Source organism: Crocodylus porosus, unplaced genomic scaffold (assembly GCF_001723895.1).
Source record: "Crocodylus porosus isolate Cpor-Errol unplaced genomic scaffold, CroPor_comp1, whole genome shotgun sequence".
Lineage (NCBI taxonomy): Eukaryota > Metazoa > Chordata > Crocodylia > Crocodylidae > Crocodylus > Crocodylus porosus.
The window spans coordinates 16,535,647-16,554,914 of NW_017728947.1; the positions used below are offsets into that span (position 1 = coordinate 16,535,647).

The 19,268-nt window shown below is 41.3% G+C and overlaps 1 protein-coding gene across 3 annotated transcripts in view; it reads right to left on the minus strand.

Moving 5' to 3' along the window:
* The window catches only part of GALNT18 (polypeptide N-acetylgalactosaminyltransferase 18), a 540,998-nt gene that overhangs the window by 126,528 nt on the left and 395,202 nt on the right, over positions 1-19,268 (minus strand). For all 3 annotated transcript variants that reach the window (XM_019551623.1, XM_019551624.1, XM_019551625.1), the window contains 3 exons: positions 6,981-7,164; positions 4,806-5,003; positions 1,793-1,907 (listed from right to left, as the gene is read on the minus strand). In XM_019551623.1, the coding sequence (XP_019407168.1) occupies positions 1,793-1,907; positions 4,806-5,003; positions 6,981-7,164 (497 nt within the window). The remainder of the gene's footprint in view (positions 1-1,792; positions 1,908-4,805; positions 5,004-6,980; positions 7,165-19,268) is intronic.

Below are 19,268 nucleotides of genomic sequence, written 5' to 3' on the forward strand. Positions count from 1 at the left end.
GTTTAAGAGGAGGTTAGATGAACATCTTGCTGGGGTCGTTTGACCCCAGTACTCTTTCCTGCCACGGCAGGGGGTCAGACTAGATGATCTGCTCAGGTCCCTTCCAACCCTAGAAACTATGAAACTATTAATATTGCATTATAAATGTATATTAATACTGGTATTACAGGGGCTATGCTGAGTTCACCAAGGGGAGCTCCTGGTAAAGGACTGAAAAATCTTGCTGTTACAGCATAGTTTATTGTGATGTAACTGGGAGCCCAGATCTGAGTCAGGATAGAGCTTGATAAGCCAATATATATTGTGGTACTGTGCATACTGCAGTATGTTAAAGATGAAAGCATTTTACATAGGTCAGGCTTTGTTTCTTGGAAGACAAGAGATTGCTCCAGTATACTTCACAATTTCAATTATGTGGAGATTTGTATCTCTGACTTGTCCTGTCATCAAATAACTTCCACGAAGACTAAAGTAATGTAAAAACTTGCCTAGCCTGTATATTTCTCGAGAACAATGATCCCCTATTCTGTTGTGCAAATTATCAGAGAAGTGTCAGAGTTATAGTTGATCAACCCTTTGCCCTTGTATGCAAGCAATAACTCATTCAGTTAAAAATCATTAACTTTCAAACTCAGTAAGTAACAGTTAGTTGAGAAATTGGGCTATAGGAATCACCTGAACTTCAGCAAGCAGAAGCTGCTGTTGCCAAAGAAATGGTACATACCCTCCTTGCTAGGGACTATAACATACCTTGGCAAGGACCTTACCTTTGTATATGCTGCTACAAGGCTTTCTCTCTGACAGGTGAGAGTAAAGGAATTTTAAAAAGGGTGGAAAATGAGTGGTTTTGTAGTATGTTTCACTGTCTGAACATGCCACCTGAAGACATTTTACCATTTATTTACAGAAAAGCATTGTCTTTAGACTATCACATTTTTTGTTTTGTTATTTAGATCCCTGAAAAGCACAAAACACAAACTTCCATGTGTTTAGCTAATATTTCAATAGCAGAGTTCGTGAATCTAATTTTGTAACACAAATTGGACCATTTTTTTTTCATTACCAACTTCCTGTCTAGGAATTCATCTTTCACTTGTAGCAAAAGTCCAAGAGAATCTCCTAAGTTGAGCAGCATTGCATTTTCAGGAAGATACTTATTCATGAAGGGAGACAGAATAAGATACACATATCACAGAGAGTATTGAAAAATAGTAAACAAATGAACAGTGTATGATGGAAGAAAAAAAAAGTGTGATTATGCAGACTCAGTGCTCTATGAATATCTTAACTCCTAAGCAGAGGCAGAAGGGAGATGGCATAGCTGCTTTACATTTCAGTTCTATCCAAAGTGATTTGCTGAATTTAAATAAAACAGATGAATCTAGGATAGTCTTCTCCATTAGATTTTTGAGTAACTGCTCTCCTTACAGCTACCTGTAGGTGTAAGGGAGCAGAGAGTTTTCTCAGCATTCATCACAACAAAATGCTGCTATGATAATCATGCAATAATAAAATCAGGTTTTGTATTCTCCCCACTCTAAATATATTTTTCAAAATGATAAGAGAGCTTCTGCCTTTTGTCCATTCCTTCCTAAACATAACCCATAGTTGTTGCAGCTGCTAGCTATTTTAGTACATTAAATGGACACATCAATTGCCACAGTGACATACAGAATGATAGCTCCCCCGGATACTGCCTCCACTGCATTTTGTCTGCTTTCTCAACTCTGATGCGAGTCAAGTTCTATTTAATAAAAAGCCAAGACTATTTGCCATATGTTACAGTCCTTACCCTGATCCCAAGCTCCACATTTTCTCCTCCATAGACTTCCATGCCTTCATCAAGCAAGCCAATTTCTTGGAAATATTGCCTGTCTACTATGAAACACCCAATCAGTGCTGGACTTCTGAAAGAATACAAACAACACAACAAAAATCAACCTAGAATATAAGGGCAACTTCTTCTCCTGGGTCATTCAGTCTGTAAATAGACAAAAAGGTATCAAAATGAGAAGGACTTATTCATAAGAGTGCATCACCTAATCCATAGTTACTGTTTGGTATGTGTCCCCTCCTGTTTCACAGGGAACGGAACTAAACCAGGCAGCTTACACCAGAATAAAACCAGTAGTATTTTACTGCCATTTAGCTTCTACTTACTGTGGAATGAAGCAGGCATATGACACAGTTTGAAACATGGTTAAGTTAGTCTCATCTACCCATATACGCTATCCATATAATCTTATATTTGCTATCCATATAATCTTATAATATTTTGTCTATATTGCTGACTCATACCAGAAACAGGACTGGGGACTTCAGCACAGTTGCATCCAAGATGTATTTGGCCAATTCTGCCTTATTATGCCATCCTTTTTTTTCTCCTCAAGTGAACTCAGTGGTGGTGAAAGGTACCGGATTGCAAATAAAGTTGGATATGGAAAGTTTCAAGTTATCTACAGAATAGCTAAAGGATGTGCAGTGACAGTGATGTTTTATTGATGTGCTTTGTTTGCTCTCATGCTTCATCTTTGTGGGACTAGCCATTGCAGGAAGAAGGGAGCATACTCTTAGCCACTCAGTTCTTGGCTAATGAGGGTGCCAACTAATTCGAATGCTTTTAAGTCCAAGAAAGCATTTACTATGAGCTTAAAGTGAGCATGAATTCAAGGATGTTTTCTTGAATCAGGATCAACACTAGAAACATATATGCAACCACTTGTGCATTTCACCAAGGGGTTTAGACAAGATGACACTTAAGGTCCCCTCCAAACCTATGATTCTATGAAATTCCTAACATTTTTCAAATACTGCTAACCTGGGCCAAATCTGAATTAAAGCTTTAGGGCTGAGAGACTCCACATCTCATTACTGAGTCATCTTATCCTATTGACATCATATCCTGAGTCATCCAGCATCACTGTTGCATTAATGTGGTGAAGATCTAACCACACAGAATAAAATGTTTCTTCTACTTTGAGGGGGCAGGAAAGGAGAAAGCAAAATGATTAATCTGACTTGAGCAGTGTTTTTACCTTATCATGCATGCTGGGAAAAAGAAAAATGGCATTGTTGTCACTGTGCCTGCCTAGGGAGCATTGGAAACACCAGGGTATTAATTAAAGGGCAGAGGGATTTGTAAGGCCATGGGGTAAATAATTCTGCATTTTTTTTGGAAGACAAAAATGAAACTGTGATAAATGTAGACATCTGTTTTTAGTGAGATTATAAAACTTAATCACAAACCTTAAAATTCTGCCCCTGTACAGATTTATACATTTGTGATGTTGACCTACAGTTTTACAACTTCAGAATGAGGAAAATTATTTCTAATGTATTTAGCAATAAAGAAAATGTCAGTCAGCCTGATGTCATTTAAAAAATTGTCGAGGAGTAGAAAGGTTTCTTAATGTTTAATAAAGTAAGAAATCTCTTTGCCTTATTCTAATTCTGCTATATTTTCATGACTTTTCTTCCAACAATGCCTCCAGGAATAATTTGTTGGTTATTGGAAGAATGGCCTAAATAGAACCAGGAATCCACACACCGAACTTAATTTGCTGTTACTATTACAAAACATTCTTCTATAACACATCAGTAAAATACATGCTTCAGGAGAATGGCTAGCTCTCAGCCTCACTGACTGGTGCTGCAAGGTGCAAATCTAAATGCCAGCATTCTAATGAGTCACATAATTACTGGGTACAATGCAAAACCACTCATTTCTTAGTCTAAATTTAAATAAATTTATTTTTAAAACTTCACAAAAGCATACTATAAGTAACAATTACTAAGCTGAGATCAAGCCACTTTAATAATGTTAATTCATCATATCCCTGTGAAGTAACCATTACTGTCTAATATAGGAAATCCCAATCTCTTTATTTGCAGTCCTGTTCAGTACCATCCTCCTCCTTCTTAATAAGAGACAGGGAGATGGAATGGATCAGTGCTCCCCACAGATAACAATCCCAAGTGACCTATCCTAAATACAGCAATCAGGCTGAAAAGAAAATACCAACTAATAGATCCATTCTGGGCAGTCCCAATGGTACCTCAGTTTCAACTGCCTTCTCTTCTTGCAGCCATTTTTTAGGGAAACCAGAGAGTAGGTTACAGGAAACTTATTGCAATTTGTATAGAAAGAAGGAAGTATTAGAATCTAGACAGAGAGGGTTGGCATCCCTAGGCATATTTTCATAAAGCAGCCCTACCAAGCTACCTCAGAGTAGCTCAGAGTGCTTCAATACCAGCCTGACAAAAGAGGTGTTGAGCTAAGTTATACAAAAGTAAAGGTTTAACACACTCTACTCCTGCATACCAAATGGGTTAACATAGGGCCCTGTGAGATTATAACACAAAAATTGTACAACTATGCAATACAAATAACAAATGTAATCATCACATCTTAATTTTATCATTTTGATTGTTGTACATTTGTAAACTAAATTCTCCTTTCTGGACCATTACTATTAAATTAGCAGACAAAACGTTGTAAAAAGCAATATGGAATCAAGTATTCAATTCTGCTCTTTCGAGTATTATATTCTTCTTGACTCATTCCATAAAAATAAAAATGAAGTATATTAGAACAAAACACAGAAACTATATAGCTTTTCTGCAGTTATATGCGCAATCCTGAAAGAAGCAGAGAAACTTTAAACCTTTTATTAACCATAATAATAAACAACCCCCTTAACCTTTGTTAAAATGGGCAGGCGTACCGTACTTGCCCTTTCATTATTTGTTAAGTACAATTGAGCACTTCCTACAGTTCCTCAACCCAGACCACAGCTACATGTTACCTTATTGGAGCAGTTGAGTTTTCCAGCTTCCACCATGATTTTGGAGGATTTAGGTATCGGCACCACAGCTCCCAGTCAAACCCCTGTGCAGATAGGGGATACTCCTCTATTTCAAAATTATCATACTTGATGTTATCAAATGAGGGAGAAATGACCCTTTTTCTGTTTTCCTTTATCCTGGTGAGCACTGGTTCAGCCCTAAAGGAAAATAAAGGAGCTGAGATTGTTAGATTTTTGTTGAAACACTTTGTGTACACAGTAGTTAGCTTTGTATATTATTTAAAGCTAAATTCTGCAGCCTACTGACTTCAGAAATTATTTGACTACATAAGTTTGCAGGATTCAGCCAAAATAATACTATGAAGCATCAAATCCAGCAAGTTATCCAATGCTATTCTATCCCAGATGCTAGAAGAAATGAATTCTGTCTTATCTGTGATCTTTCACATACTAGTTGCCAAAAAAAGATGGTGTCTCTAGGCCATCAGTATGATCAAGGACATCAAGAAGATCAGAGTTAATAACAGAAGTCCCATAGGGACAAAAGCTTCTATCATTTTAAAGACACCATGTTTTCCTTCAAAAAGAAATAGAGATATTAAACTTAGGTTGGATGACTGAATCATTACTACTTGCAAGAGAAGCTGCAGTCACAGAGACCTGCTACTGAAGTTCCCCTGTTTAGCCACAGAATGGGCACAGTAAAGTCATCGTTAAATGAAAGATTAGAGATGAGCATGACAGTGGTTGCATAACATGAAATCTCTTCACTAAGAAGATGGCTGAGACAACCAATTAATTTTTGGAGGGGCCACTGCAGATACATTTCGATAACAACTGTTCTTGACTATTGGCATAGGCTAAATTGGACTGACTGATGATATGGATTGAAACCAATGACCTAGAAGCACAAAAGCTTGGTTTCCCACTCTCATCCCACATAACCCAGACATTTTTAACACCATTTAAGTTCTAATTCAAAAGTAATTGTAAAGAAGATCAAGCAATACAACAAGCCTATCAAAGAAAATTCTGAGACATTGCCATGTCATTTTTTTCTCATGTGTAAGCCAGAGTAGTTAATTATACAGCACAAATCCTTCAGAAACAAGTATTCAGACTGGCACTTTATGCAACATTATTACTTTCTTTAAAATATAAAATATTTATACCATCAGTCCACATGGATCCTTGCCAGGTCCTACCTTTCCACTTTCCCACACCCCCTGACACCCAAACTGCAGATGTAATATTCTGAAATATTAACAGTGGGTGCTCCCAGAATTACAGGTTTAGGCTTGAAGCTTAACGGGGTCAGGGTCATATTCATGAATGTGTACAGAGAGAGCGCATACACTTATACATCTTGCAGCATGCGGCTAAAATGGCTTCAGGAAGATAACTTAAAAACTCAGTTATGCACCTGCTTAAATATCTTGCTGAATACAAATCTCATTCTTACCGTCTTATGCTGTATGATGTACAAAGCAAAGCTTTTTCAGTTCTTCTATGACACCAATCATGCAAGAGTTTGAATGGGACTTTTTCAAGTTATTTAAATACAGTGCTTACAAATGTGAAAAGTGTCCTGATGAACAACACATGTTATTCTCTTTGGGTTGGCTAAGATGCCACTATACCTCCTCAGAGGATCCCAGCAACACATGGATGTTGGCCCTAACTCATTATAAAAAATTTATAAGCCCCTTCGAGTTTTCTTTACACACAAGCTTGTTATATGACTGACCTGTTTCAGTTAGCTTCTCCATGCCTAAGTGACTACTTTTCATCTTTGCACAAGGGATTGATAAAAAACAAGTAAAAACAGAGCAATAACATATTATGCATGTAGACATTTGATACATAATTTAACAGGGAGTAGTAACTTACAAGCTTGTACTTGTCTAATGTAGTTCTATGCATTTATTTGAAAAACATACTGTGACAGATAATAACCCAGTTCTAGAAATGAGAGTCTTCCTAATGTGACTTACATTTTTATGAAAATTATTTTTTCATAATTATCTCTGTATTTAAATTGACATTAAAGGATCTGTATACAACTTGCCCTCATAGATCCTGGATTAATTCCATGCAGTAATTTATGAATGATATATCAAGAAATAGTAACAAGTTACCCTAACAGAAGAACAGCAGAAGAAGCAAGACACATACCATCCCACATTAAATTCCACATGGGCATCGAAGAGAGCAACTACCGGTGCAGTAGCCACTCTCCATCCACTAACTCGAGACCGGATCAGGCCTTCTTGCTTGCTATGTCGGACCACCTTGATGAAACCAGGCTTTCTTGTGTTCACCTCATCAACATACTCCTTCAGCTTCTCCTTGAGTTCCTCTACACAAAGGAATGGGCATATCATTATTGTCTGTTATTTATATAGGTGTAACTTAGGAATCCCAGTCCAAATTGGGGCCCTGCTGTGCTACACATATAGCACATTGTGCATGAATATAGCAGGAGACAAACCCTGGCCCAAAGAGCTTACAGCCAAAGAAATTGTCAACATGGTAAGTTAAACCCTTACTAAGAAAGGTGTCATTTTAAACGGCTACAGGTGCAGAACAAGAGAGACTTTTTCTGGTTTAGATAAACTGGCTTTGGAAGGGACTCAAGCTAAATTAAAAAGATTACGCTTCCACCAGAATAAGAATGCTAAGGAGTTGCACTGTCATGACTATCTCAGCTTAACTATGCAGCTATAAATTGGTAAAAATGTCCTGTGTAGTCAAGACCTAACAAAGGGGACCGAAGACAGAAGTAGAAACAAGAACATAAAATATATACAGGAAACTCAGAGCATACAATAATTTATTTGTACATTACAGCCACCAAAACCCCATCATCCAACATTAATTAACATGACATAAAATATAGTGTTAGCACATAAAATACCATGGAAAGGGCTATATTAATCAATTAGGTGCATATGTGAATATTTTTACTGCAGTCCTGAATAAGGTACCAGTTATAGTATGTAAATTTGACGCTTGAAAAACACAACAATTTCCCATAAAAAACCCGACTATTTCCCATAAACTTTCTTTACTTGTGTTTCATGCAGAAAAAAAAGAAGAGAGACTAAAGAACAGATTTATACTTCCCCTATGTCTTGCTTTATCTGCTCTTGGCAAACACACTGCTCTCTGCTGAAAAGATTCTTCAATTGCTGCCTTTCTCTCAGCACAGCTAGGCAGAGAGCAGTGACAGTAGAAAATAATCATTTCCTAATAAAAATATTAATGGGTTTACTATACAATTACTATAGCTTTGGCCCAAAGGTCACTGCAATAAAACCCAATATGGAGAACAAAAATGTTCAATTAAGATTCACTAATTTATTATTGTTGTTTTATATTTGGCAGAACTTATAATTCCTTCTGGCTATCAGGGTCCCAACAATTGAAACACAAATATCCATAATTTTTCTACTGAACTGGAAATCGTGAAATTCAGGTTCAAATCCCGTGTCTGTCACAGCCCTCCTGTAAAACCTAGGACCAAGCACTTAATATCTCCATGCCCCAGCTCTCCTCTCTAGAATGGGAACAATAGATACTTCTTTTACTTCTGGTCTCTTAAGTGTTCAGTTTCTAGAGGCAGAAGTTGCCTTCTACATATTTGTGTACTGCCTAGGACAATGGGACTCTGAACTGAGATGGGATAGTCAAGGGGTCTATGCTTAACATTGCCTCGTTGGCCAGGTGTCAGCCAGTATTTGGGAACTTGAAGTTCTGTTTCTGTCAAAAGGAAAAAACTAATTATACAATCAGGCATTTCTTTGTTACAGCCTTATATATTTAGTAAAAAAGGGCAGCCTATTTTTTCCCTTGAACACAGTAGGGAAAAAATGATAGAAGACATATTTCTTATTCAGAAAACCAAACCTGCTTCCCAGCCATTCCCGTGCTACAAAGGCTATGAACAGATGGCCCATTTGTCCCTGGAGGAAGCCTTTTGCCCCAGGATCATACAGCTGTCTGTTCTCACTGGCCACCTACTGGCAAAAAGACAGAAATGCAGTTTGGAAGAATGCACGTAAATAACTGTGCTACTCCTGTTTTGATCCAGGTCATGGGTCAAATGGCTCCTCTTTTGATCTGGACAATAGGTCAAATGTGATGCCTGCCTACAGCCAAGGAATCTGTAACTGTTCCTTCACAGGGCTATCTGCTGCTTCTCAGTCCATTCCATCCTGCTTTTTTCTGCTGCTGATACACAAAGACATACGAGAGCTCCACAAATTAATGCACTAGTCCATGCTTTTTCAATTTGCCCCAGGAAAACACAACTCCTACACCAGATTTGCTCAGCCTTTCCATGCTGGACCACCATTCAAGAAAGGGACATTTAGTTTTTTCCTTGTGCAGCTTGCAGGAAAGGTGTCCAGCATGCTGATCAACTTCAGTAAGATCTGTTATTGTCCAAAGACCCATTCGCTGACAGATATTAAAGAACCCAAAATAATAACAGTATTAATAACAAAGAGTTCCTGAATGTGTCTTATTCTTGACTCAATATTTTCATGAAGATGAAATGATAGCTTTTCCTCATCTTATTAATTTTAGCTTTCAATTTTTTTGCAGTATCTCTATTTCATTAATTTATTATTTGGATTTGGTCACAGAATGTCTGTCTGGATTCCCTTCAGAAAAATTAACATTACTTCTTCATCACTAAACCCATTTGACAATCTAATGCTAATTTGTCACTCTTAATTTGCCTGTCAAAGCAAGTGAAAACACACCCCTAAAAAGTAAAGCTCAGCAGAAGTCAGGGTTTCTATCACTAAGGTAGCAGCAACTTGGCATTTTTCACACACTGGGCATACAACTCTGAATCAATAGCAAACTCTCTGTGTATTATATGAAACCATATGCAAGTCTGAAATTGGTCAAATAGATCAACAGCTGGATCCCTTTGGAGCAAAGAGTAAGTTCTCGTAAGAATGACTGATTTAAGAGTATTAGGATACAATGGCAAAAAAGCAATATATTTAGCATGAGGTGCACAATGCCAGTTAGCACTCAGGGGTTTAGTCAGAGACAATCCTACCTTGAGCAGGGGATTGAACTAGATGACCTCATGAGGACCCTTTCAGCTCTACTTTCCTATGATCTGCATACACTGTGTGATAGGATGCAGCAACAGAGTTACTTTGCTGAAGGTATTCCAAACTCAGTGACCCTGACCTGCAGGACTATGGAAAATGGTCAGGGGGATTATGTCTTTTCCTGCTTGGGAAAGTATTGCCTCCAAATACCTCTCATGCACATCCTCAGCAGAGTTTGTTCCAACATCATTCAAGAACTGTGCATTAAATCATTGCAAACTGTGATTAACTGAGAGGGGAAGTGATCTCATCATATTTGACTAGAAAATCAGTTTAAACCTTTCTCTAGTACACCAATAATTAGGGACCACTGTAATTTGGGCTTCGGGGGATTTCAGGGGAAAGCCTGAAATTTAGCATTCCCCCAATGCCCCCAAGCTGTGATTTGGCCAGGAATGGCCTGAAAAAAAGTTTAAAGAAAAGTTACCAGAAGCATGGATAAGAAAGGCAACAGATCCCTGGAAACACCGTGAAAGCCCCATGTGTTTCCAGGGGCAGTCTAGTACAAGCCTAGCCCCTGCTGGGGCTCAGCCAATCAGGTTGTTTGGTTCCCTGCTTTGGCAGGGAATTCAAAAGCCCTTCCCAGAGTGGAGCAGGTAAGAACCCCATGCCCAGCTGTGGGGGCAGGCACCCACCATGCGTATACCTGCAAGCACTAGGGCAGGGGTTTTTTACCATTTAGAGTAAGAGCAGAGCAAAGCAGGGCTCAAGAGACCCTGCACTGGGTCGGGGGAAGCCCTTCCCCCATAACTGGCTGTGAGAGCAGGCACCCAGCATGGAGGGACCCTCCCCGCTTCACATCCAATCAGCTAAGCAAAGCCTTGGCTCAGATGATATAGTTGGGGCTGGTCCTGCTTTTTGCAGGGAGTTGGACTAGATGACCTCATGAGGTCGCTTCCAACCCTACTTTTCTGATTCTACGATTTCAGCATTTTGTATGGTACAAGTTGAAAAGATGAGCAAGAACAGTGTAAATACACCCCAGGTAGCAAAGAAAATTCCTGCCGTGGATCAAATGAAGCAGTTCCTGCAGGCATTCTTCATACAGATGATAGCAAGCTCTTCTGCTCCTTGTGTAATATGCTTCTGGATCTGGTGAGAAAAAATAGTATTGATCGCCATTTAGAGTCAAAAGTACACCAGAAGAGATATGCTGCATCAGAGGCTGAAGGAAAGAGCAAGCAACAAACCACCATGTCTTCGATGTTCAAAAAGACCAGTGGAAGCTGAATGGCAAGGAGAGAGACTATATTTGCTCTGGTCAAGTCACTCACAGCTGCAAACTTCTCACTGCCGAAGCTTCACCACCCAATCCTGAGACAGTATTCACAGAACAACATGCCAGATGGAGGAAGTATTCCAAGAACTAACAGGCTTTGGGAAAAATATCTTCCAAATAGCTTCACATGTGCAGGCCACAAAAGCTGCATAGGCAAAGTTTGATTCCATTTCCATTGTGGATGATGAAGCCAGTTAGGACAACTATATGCTGCATATTTTATTTGTAGGCGGGAGCTGGACAGGTGGTGACCTGTTTTTCAGACAGAGCCAGTCCACCTCGAGGCTGTCAGTTTTTCAACTGTTGCACAGACAATCATGAAAGATATTTTCACCTACAGCTTAAGACTTCAGCAAGATTTCAGCCTTCATTTCTGACAATGCCAGGTACATCCGCAAGGCTTTCACCAACGTGCTCCAGGGAATGATGCCCATCTCTGTACAAGTCATCTGCAAAGCACACATCCTGTCACTGGTGAGTGACATCTGGCACATGCAGTTCCATGATGTGGATAGCCTGGTGCCCTGCCTGAAAAAGGCCTTCAAGGACTGTCCTGGCTGTAAGCTCTGGTACAGGGAGTCCATCACTAATCAGTGCAAGGAACCAAGTTACTGTTCTGCTGCCACCACAGCTGGTGCTTATGCACTGGAATTAATGGTTCAAGGCCATCTAATACCATGCTGAACACATTCAGTACTACTGGCGGTTTGTGGCTGAAGAGCTGGACATCACACTGAACGCAAAGTGTGTGTGCCAGCTAAAGGATCTCCTGGAGAAAGAACACATTAAAGATCAGGTGGCTTTTGTGGCAGATAATGCCACAAAAGTCATGGAGATCCTCACCGGGTTTGAGGGCTGGCAGCCTTCCATCAACAGGCTTGCAACAAAGCTGGGTTGAAGCCATGGTATCATCACACAAACTTTCCAAGTGTTAATGAGAAGAACAGCACAGAAGGGAGTTGTTTCAGGCAGTAGCTGCCAAGCCACACCAATATTACAGATAAGATCCCTCCAATCTTCCAAGGTTCAGGCAATCACCTGCCATGTTCCTTAGGGCAGTGCAAATTTTTTACCCAAACCAGGTGGCTCTGCTGAGCTGTTGATGCTCAGCTGCTCAAGTCCAGTTCTTGGTGGAGGAAACAGCATGGGCAGGAGCATCCTGATTATGTAAACAGGGTCAAAGAGTACCAGCTGCCTGTGAATGTAAATGTATTCTGGGACTCCATCCAGGAGCAGTTTCCAGAGCTATACACTTTGGCAAAACTGTGCCTCGTGATCTCCATGAATTGGTGGATGCTAAGCATGCCACCTCTATCTACAGCCAGGTGTTCACTCCACAAAGACAGTCTGTATCACCTGAAACATAGAGCTGCTGCTGACATTTCCTATTGTTAACATAAATGTTGCAGCAGTGGACTGTGCCTGAGGGTCAGCATTCCATAAAAGTTAGCACTCAATAAAAGCTGTTGTTTAATAATGATTATTTATTATGGTTTCATTAAGACTTCTCCATGGTAAGCTTTACTTAAAAGTTGTTGTTTAATAAGTGGTGAGCTTTATTCCTTAAAACAGCTGAAGAACAGGCTCTGTGTTACTGTTCAATGGTAATCAGCCCCATGGCAGGCCCTCCGAGCCAGAGGCATGAGAAAGCCCACCTCAAAAAACGCCTTAAGTTAGCTCTGGAGAGCCTGCAGGGAGCCCACTTTTCCCTATGCCAGAGCCTGAATTGTAGTTGTCCCTACTAATAATTAAGACTGCAGCTGGGATATGCAGAGGTCTTACTGATTTTCCTGGTAATTATTTTCCTCAGAATTTCTATATTAGATCAATCATGTCTTTCTTATAAAAACCAGTGACTGCCTATCACTGAATTAGGAATACAGTCCATTATGTATGTAGTATAGATAAGACCAATGTATTCAAAATCAGATGAAATCAATCAGAAATCTTCATGTTTAGCTGAAAAGTAGGAAAATTTTATTTAGGTTTTCTGTTACGCTTGTGTGAAACAAGACCATATTCTCACTGCTACCCTCTATAGAAAATTCATAGCTGTCAAACTAAATCACCAAGATATCAACAAAAAGTATTTAAGTTATTGATAAAGTGCCCTGAATTACTGAAATAATTTGAGATAAATTTCTCATTGCTGGGATATAATACCATGGTGATCCAATATAAGAACGTACAACTCAAAGCTTCAATTTCAGTGTTAACGTCTGTATCTACCTTTGAAAAATAAAAGGAAGTTATAGTTCCTGTAACAGTCATGGAGAAGCCAAATTTATAGCATTACTGTAGCGTTTCTGAGTGAAACACATAATGGGAAAAGCACACTCTGAGTTAAGGACTTTAAAATCAATACCTTCAACACTGTCATTGTTTGCCCAGTCTCCATTCTTTTTAGCTAATAGATTGTCTTTGATGTTACTTTTACTTACTTCTAGTGTATACTTTTCTCTCACATCAATTTATCTTAAATGCTTTAGGTAAAACCCAAAGCACTTTCTGTGGCAAGGTTTGTGATAGAAGTGGATAGCGAGCAGAACAGAAGCATTGCATTCAAGATCCTTGCCTATATACTAGAAGTGGTTCAGAGAGGCCTCAAGGCAACTTCACAGCACTCTGTTACTGTTGCTCCCCGAATGGGACATCTTGACTAGGTACAGACATTTAAAAAGCCCACGGCAGACTCAATCTAAGTTACATGGTTTTTTGTAAGTGGCAAAGTTTAGATTTGCAATGAACAGAACACACATTTGCCCTTTTGTGGGCAGGGGTGAAAATCTCGGACTGGGTTCCACCATTTTTAAAATGGTCTGTGTGCATCAAATTTCTGTTCTTTTACAGGTATAGACTGGTTGCCAATCACGTATATCGGTAAAAGTGTAATCTCTGTACCTGGCCCTTGCGCTCTGCTTCATGCTTACTGCAGGACGTGAATGGGGTGGGTGAGCAGGGAAAGGTGCACAGAGGGTGATTCAAGTCATGTGACACATACAAGTAAATATACATTCTTGGTATGTTATGCACTAGTAGTGATCCCAGTCCAAGTCCTAATCCTGCACAGCTGAATGTTTTGCCGACCAGTGATGCTCAAGGGAACACCTGACCACATGGTGCCAAAGCATCTGCATATATAGAGATGTATCTGCAAAAAAACAGGACACCACCCAGCCCTCAGGCCTCTTCTTGCCATTGTTATATGCAAAATCTTTCCATGGCATGCAAAATTTGCACCCAGGGAGAAATCTAGATGTAGCATTACCTTGAGCCTTTGCCTGGAAACCTTGCTAAACCTGAGGGATGGATTCATGTCTCTTTCCAAAAACAAAAAGACTCTCTTGCTGGCATCTCAACTGAGCCAAAAGGCATAGCAGGCTGGGTCATTCTAATGATCAAAACTGTTGATATTAGTATTTAGAAACTACACAGAAACTCCTTAGCAGGATGCTCAGTATCAGAATTTTCATGCAGTTCTCACTTTCACAATGCAAATTTTTTGCAAGAAAGATCTGAGCCTTTGACATTTCAGAGCAATAAAATCAGTGGGACTGGAACAGGGGACTTTCCCTCTGTGAAGGATTATGTGTCAAAGTGGTAGCAATGGTCTTCAGCAGCAAATTTTTCAACCTATGTTCTTTTTTATGCAATGCAAATTAAATGAATAATAAATCCAAAACACCCTTTTTCATTAATTATTGTACTTCACTGCCTTGTGCTGCCATAGGGAGAAGGATAGGAACAAGCTAATATGTCACCTTCAATACACAGCTGATTTTGCTTCTAATTATGGAAACAAATAGATTTATAAAGATAGACGCATTTGCCTTTCTTCCAGGAACATGGAAAATAAAAACTCAATTTGTCTAAAATGGATGAGTACAGATGGAGGGAGCTAACAATGCACATGTGGGATGAAGGATGCTGCGTTTGGAAATTACAAACATTCTAACTAAGTTCTGCACAGTTAAAGGAAGAGAGGCACATGATGTATGTTATGATAACATTGGTGAAATGTACGCAGAGCAATTTTGTATTTTACTCTGCTATTTACATATTTGTTCAAACTAAGATAGGAGGATCTTTTTTGCAGGAAATCCAACCCATTTCAACACTGCAAGGTAGAGCCTGAGAATCAGCTCATGAAATGTTACTTCCCCAATCGCAGAACCTACCTCATGTATGCTGCATAAAGAGACTGGATAGGTTGGAGGCATGGAATGAATGGACTGGTGGCCTATGCCACCCTGCAATCAGTCGCATTAGAGATTAGCTGGGATTTCAATATTTTAACAGTGAAGTCCCCTTCACAGTGAGGATTCCTCATTAAAGGTAGGCCTAGAGTATTTGTGGCTTGAGAAAACCTCTGGTCATGCACCACCTACTAGAAAGATGCAAACTGCTTAACCTTTGCAGCTACCTTTATTTGCAGGAAGCTGAATAGGTAGTTGAAAGCCATGACCCTGCCTTCTCTCCTTCTCTGCCTCATCCTCTGGCCCAGATAAGGGGGCACCTTGCAAGGGCTACAAAAACTCAAGTGGCCTTTTTAAACTCTCCCTCTTCTCCACATCTACCTAAGAGCCCTGGGAGGCAGCAGGGAAGCATATCCTTCTTACTATAAATCCAATCACTTGTGTAATATAGTCTTTCCAGATTAGATCCCTGAAGGGAAAAAATATCAGCACATGATACGCTGCACTTCCAACCAACCACACACAAATTGGGTGAAACTGCCCATGACAACGTAACTCCTCTCCCTCAGTTGGAGTCTCTAGTGACTGAACTTGAATTCATTTGGTAATTCACAGAGATAATAATGGGTTGTAATGTGATAGTAAGATATGCTTGAAAGAAAACTGACCGAATTCTTAGCTGGTGTAAATGGACAAGGCTCTGAATGGACAAGGCTCTGTCCGTCTTCAGTGGAGCTATGATGATCAACAGCAACCGTGGATCTGGCCCCTGGACTTTAAAGTGTTATTGATACAAGTAGTGTTGTTGTAAATAATAAATCACTGCATCACATTTATAGAGAAATTACTTAAAGGACAGCCAAACAAGTTTCATTTTCAATAACTTGAATATAATGTACTCCCATTTTGAGTGCTTAAATACATCCCCACTTCTCTTGAAACAATTACATCTGTAAAATCAGACATACCTGCTTTGCCCAAACATACACATTCACTATTTTTTTCAAAAAATCCTACTAAGTTAGCAGTTATGGTTTGCTAGAAGCTAAACAAATGATCTTATATGATATCTTTACTCAGCATTGCATTGTTCTATAAAAGGGATAAAATCACATGTCTTCACAGTGACTGCGACAGAATATGCATATTATGTCCCATCACTGTCTTCACAAACCCCAGTGCTCTAAAAGGTTGACATTTATGCCAAGGGTCTAGGCATTATTTAAATTCCACTAAAATCCAAGCACTTGGCACACAGGTGAATTCCATCTAATGCACATGCAACAGAAGTTATTTTTCCAATACTTAAACCACATTTTTAAAAACTGTATTACTCTCTGTGCCATAATAAGCAGACTAAACGCATTATATACAGCCAGGAAAACCATGCCCTGTGTCATATGCATTATTATTACTTACTGTATTTTCTCACATACAACATGCACTGTTTCCCCAAAAACAACTGCTGGAAAATGTACTGTGCATACCATGCAAGAAATACAGCAAAAACAGGTTTTGTTGCTTACTGGGGAAGCCAGAAGCAAAATTCCTAGCTGGTGTTACTCACTTACTACAAAAAGACCCTTTTCTTCCTTCAACCTGCTTTTCAAACGTATGGTATAGACTATATTCTAGGGTTGTAAAGAAAATATGGTATATTATAGCAGTACCTATAGAACTACTAGAGCATCCAACTGATGTTCTTACTTATCTAGAATATGTACATTCATATACATAGTAAAATGACAATCCTTACTCCAAAGAGTTTACAATCTGAATAAACATAGCAAGAGAGAAAAGGTAGATGCTGCCCTTTTGCCTTACAAGACTTTTTATGGCTGCACAAAGCCCAAGCAAACAGATGTCCATGCCCTGTGTCAAGCCACAAAAGCCAAATATTGTTGCCTGGACAATAGTTTTACACTGCTTTTTTTCAGTCCCCTTTAAGGTGGGAGAGTGTGGGCAGCTCAGAGCAGGTGATCCCAGGGCTTCAGGGGCAATCCAGCATGCCCCAGGAGTGGCAGGGATCAGACCCTGCAAGACAAAGGACAACATCTGTCACCCAATGAAGTGCATTAGCTGTACGAGCACAACTGATCCTCCTTCAAGGATGATGTCGGCTTATAGCCTCAGTTCCAAGAGCAGTGCATCCATACTCTCTCCCCCTCAGTACCATCCCACTGGCTTTAGTACTGATTGATGGCAAACGTTGTACCAACTGATTTTAATGGGCCAAATCCTGCAGTCCCTAGTCAGACAAAACTTCCATTGAGGCCCCATCTACACATTACACTGAAGGAGCAATTAACCAGTTAATAATGTCTTAACTCAGGGGCAGGCAAAGTATGGTCCGCAGGCTGTATCCAGCTCGCAAGGCCAGTCTGTCTGGCCTGTGGGGCCCCTAAAAAAATGTAGAAAAGTATTGTTTCTCTGCCCTTGGTTCCTGTCAAAAATGACAAGAACCAAGGGCAGTAGGACCCAGGGGAAGCCCAGCGGGCTCCCACAACAGCCCTCCAGCCCCAAGCCCCAGCTGGTGTTTCTGGGCTGGGAGCATGTGGCTGCCATGGTGCAGGAAGCGCAGACAAGTGTGAGGGGGGGGGACCCTGGGCAGGGAAGGAATGTGGGGGAGGAAGTGACCCCTCCCCTCCCACGCCTGGTGTCCCGTGTTGCAGCTGCTTGCAGCACAAGTGGGGCTGCCTGTGCCTGCTCTGGACAGCCCCACATGGGCTGTGAGCGCCTGCAGCATGGGGCACTGGGCATGGGAGGGGCCGCTTCCCCCCCACACTCAGCTTTTCCCTGAGCTCCTTCCTTGCACAGAGAAAAGCAGCCCCTTGCCCACCCCATGCCCAGTGCCCTGTGCTACAGGAGCTCACAGCCCACACGGGACTGTCCGGAACAAGCACAGTCAACCCCAGGCCGGCTGCAAGCAGCTGCACTGCAGAGAACCGGGCATGGAGTGGGGAGGGGCTGTTTTCTCCCCCACCCTGTGCTCAGCACCACCTTGTAACCTGGTCCCACTGCCAGGCTGGTAGTGGAGAGGGTTACAATCTGGTGCTGAGCGCGGGGAAAAGTGGCTGCTTGACTGCCCCATGGCCAGCGGCCCACACTGCAGCCACCTGCAGCCTGCATGAGGCTGCCTGTGCTTGCTCCAGACAGCCCTGCGCAGCCTGCAAGCGCCTGCAGAAGGGAGCACTGGCCATGGGGCAGGCAAGGGGCCACTTTTCCCCACACTCAGCACCAGCAGTGTGAGAGCAGGGGGTTGGGGCTGAGCGTTGCCCCCCGCCTGTACCACGGGGCTGGGGAGCACTGGGAGTGAGTGGGCGGGGAGCCAGCAGGAGCATGGGGCCCGCACCTGTGTCCCAGGGCCAGTGCCAGTGGGGCCCAGAGCAGGGTGGCAGGAGTGCAGGGTCCCAGCCAGCAGGGGCTCTGTGGAGCCGGGCCAGCTCCCCACTCCCTGCTGATGCAGGCTGCCCAGCTCCACAGACCTTTGCCGGCCTGTGCCGCGCTTGGGGCCCCACTAGCACTGGCCCTGGAACATTGGTCTCAGGATGGTGACCAGAGGGAGGGGCACCTGTCAAGGGGTGGGGCTACCCATGCGGCCTTCAACAGCCTGCCAAAACTGGGTAAGCAGCCCTCCGCCCAAAATAATTGCCCGCCCGTCTTAACTGGTCACCCAGCCACACATTCAATCAATTAATGGTGTGATAAGAAGAGGAATAAGCTACAAAATTACTTCACAAAAATGGGCAATAGCTTTGTAGCTGCTTCCTATCATGCCATTAATTGAACATGTGCCCAGGGACCCCTGGGAGCTCTCAGCTGGAAGGCCCATGTACAACCTGAGTTTGGGAAT